Raw genomic sequence first — 3,090 nt, forward strand, 5'->3', positions numbered from 1 at the left:
CCCACAATAGTCGCGATTATACACTAGAATTTATCACCGACCAGGTTAGTTTTCACTGTTATTGTTTTGCATATTCGTTATTTATGTTAAGACTGGTTAATGTTGTATTTATACATATTCGTTTTTTTTATATAGATTTTTGAAAGTAGAGAAGATATGTTAGCTTGGGCGCAGAGCATTGGTCTAAAATATGGTATTGTGGTAGTTATTTTAAATTCTGCTAAGTTAAAAGGCGGCAAATTGCCGAAGTGCATTCTTGGTTGTGAAAGAGGAGGAAAGTACGAACCGCCACGGTATCTGGTTGAAGGGCAATCCTTGCAAAGAAACACTGGGACTAGAAAATGCGATTGCCCATTTCAACTGCGAGGTATACCACAACATCCATACAGTATCAGGTGGGGTTTAGAGGTTATTAGTGGTGTCCATAACCATGAAATAGCAAAACATATTGAGGGCCACGAGTACCCGTCAAGGCTAAAACCAGTAGAGAAACAATTTGTGGTCGACATGGCCAATAGCACTGCGCCTCGTGAGATTCTTAATATTTTGAAGCAAAAAGACCCGTCAAACACTACGGGAATCAAGAGCGTTTATAACACCATTTTTACAAACAAAGCAGCCAAACTGGACGGTCTAACTCCTATTCAGTATGTCATACGTCAATTACTTAAGAAACATTACCTCCATCAATTTCTTACAAATCCGGATACTAACGAAATCACAGATATTATTTAGGTTCATCCTATGAGTCTAGAGCTATCTGTCAACTTTCCGTCTGTACTAATCATTGACACCACGTACAAGACCAATGAGTATCGAAAACCACTATTGGAGGTTGTGGGTATCACATCCACAAGGCGAACTTACTAGCTTATGTTCCTTAGTAATGAGAGAGAAGAGACATTGACGTGGGCATTGAATAACTTAAAAAACTGGATGCTTCAAAAGGGGGCGTCGATGCCATTGATGTTTGTTTCAGATCGGGATTTAGCGCTTATGAACGCCATTGAAGCATGTTTCCCTACAGCACGTCACATCTTGTGTATTTGGCACATAAATCAGTGCATCATGAAGAACTGCAGCCGTGTGCTTGGTCCGGAATGGAAGCGCTTCATCAAGTCATGGCACTCGCTTATCAATTCATCTACACCTTCGTCTTTCGAATAGAAGTGGCAAGCCATGTGCAACGATTTTCGCCAGTTCCCGTATGTCATAACTTACCTGTGGCAAACATGGTTAAGGTTGTACAAAGAGCGGTTTGTTTCATCATGGACAGATACATGTATGCACCTCGGAAGCAATTCAAGTCAAAGGTAAAATCGCTTTTTGACTTTACTATTAAAATTTTGTGCATTTCTCTACTACACTAGGAAATATTTTTTGATACTTTCCTATTTAAACACATTGCATTATTCTATTACAGGGCAGAGTCTGCACATGCGAGGCTAAAGGCATATTTGGGGGATACCATGTCATCGCTACAAACATTTTTTGATAAAATAGAAAAGATGTTGAAAAATCAGTTCGGGGAAATTAAGAAGTCGTTCGAGAAATCATTGAACATTCCACGCCACAAACAATTACGTGACGACATTTTTGATCAGGTAAAGTGTCGAATTTCATTAGAGGCAATGGAGTTCATACATGATCAGCTAGAAACCGCTTTAGAAGTATCCCCCCACATTGTTGGCTATTGCAACTATACGATAAAAATCACACACGGATTGCCATGCATGCACGATCTTGCATATTATCGTTCCATTTCCACTCCAATTCCGCTATGGAGTATCCATGCTCATTGGACTAGGTTGTCTATGCACACAACCGAGTTTAATGAGGAAGGAGCACGATCTGACAGGACATCTCAAGTCGTTGAGATATTTGATGGGATGGATCCACCTATGCGAGAGCATATCATAGACAGGATTATCGATATGGCAGATCCATCTCGTAGCACAGTTCGACCTCCATCGTACAACACAGAACATAGAGGTCGACCTACAGGTAGAGATGAGCAAAGTACACATCGCATACCTTCTTTCTCATAAGCATCCACTTCAAGATCAAGGACTGCAACATCGCGAGTGAGAGGGAGAGGGAGACGTGGGAGGGGTTCGGGGGTTCGCAACACTCAATTTATAGTTCCATCCATCACTGATCGCTACATTCAACGATTACCTCAGGCTTATCAGCATTATATTTTCCACACTGTTGACGTGCTTGGTAATGGTCATTGTGGATTTAGGGCGATAGCTGCACTAATCGAGTATAGTGAAAATGATTGGAGTCGAGTACGAGAGGAGCTTATTGAAGAAATTCGACAAAATTATTATCTATACAGTGTGATTTATCCAGTACATGATTGGGCAAATCGTCTACTAATTTTACTAAATTGGTTCGAGCCTACAGCACCAGAGAATCATTGGATGGAGGCTATGACTTTGGGAGTTGTCATCGCAACAAGGTACAACCTAGTACTGCATACATTTGATGAGGATGTTTACGGTTGTTTTACTCATTTGCCATTGAGGTCCCCTCCAGTTCCAGTCGAATACCGCCGGAAAATTTCTATTGCCCGTGTTAACAACAATCACTTCGTGCAAATTGTCTTAGAACCTCATTACCCTGTACCACCCATCCCAACATGGTGGGAGGAGAATTCATCGGATGAAGCTAAAGGATGGGCTGCCAGTTATGAAACACGTTTGCTATTGTGGTACGAAGTAATGGGCATAAGCACGCCGGGAGCAGCATTTGGAGGAGATATTGATTAAAATTTGTGTTTTTATGTATTTTCATGTTTTGACAATATGTACTCAATTATAATAAAATGAAAATTTATTTCAATTTATTATTGTTCATTACAAGTTATTTTTATTATTCATTGTTAAGACTAATTAACTAATTAAAATAATATAAATTTATTAAGTATAAAAGTCAATTTTAATTGAAAATAGAATTTGAGTTAACCAAAAAAAATAAAGAAGGGAGGTAAATGTGAAAAGAAACAAATAAAGAAAATAGAAAAGATTATTAAAATAATAATAAAAAGATTCAAAGTGGAAGGAATCAAAAGGAAATAAAGATAAA

The 3,090-nt window shown here is 38.8% G+C and overlaps 1 protein-coding gene across 1 annotated transcript; it reads left to right on the forward strand.

The window, feature by feature from the left end:
- The first annotated feature begins 507 nt into the window (after positions 1 to 507).
- LOC131321125 (uncharacterized) lies at positions 508 to 2,774 on the forward strand. The gene is made up of 3 exons (XM_058352135.1): positions 508 to 647; positions 1,424 to 2,004; positions 2,050 to 2,774. Exons 1-3 carry the CDS (start codon positions 508 to 510, stop codon positions 2,772 to 2,774), a joined length of 1,446 nt encoding a protein of 481 aa, XP_058208118.1.
- The last annotated feature ends 316 nt before the right edge of the window (positions 2,775 to 3,090 follow it).

Source organism: Rhododendron vialii, chromosome 3a (assembly GCF_030253575.1).
Source record: "Rhododendron vialii isolate Sample 1 chromosome 3a, ASM3025357v1".
NCBI classification, from domain to species: domain Eukaryota; kingdom Viridiplantae; phylum Streptophyta; class Magnoliopsida; order Ericales; family Ericaceae; genus Rhododendron; species Rhododendron vialii.

Bases quoted from the DNA above. Each gene is read 5' to 3' on its own strand.
- LOC131321125 (XM_058352135.1), top strand. From the start codon at position 508: ATGGCCAATAGCACTGCGCCTCGTGAGATTCTTAATATTTTGAAGCAA. The intron at 648-1,423 runs GTATGTCATACG...ATTCTATTACAG, and splicing joins GACGGTCTAACTCCTATTCA to GGCAGAGTCTGCACATGCGA. The intron at 2,005-2,049 runs GTAGAGATGAGC...CTTTCTCATAAG, and splicing joins ACATAGAGGTCGACCTACAG to CATCCACTTCAAGATCAAGG.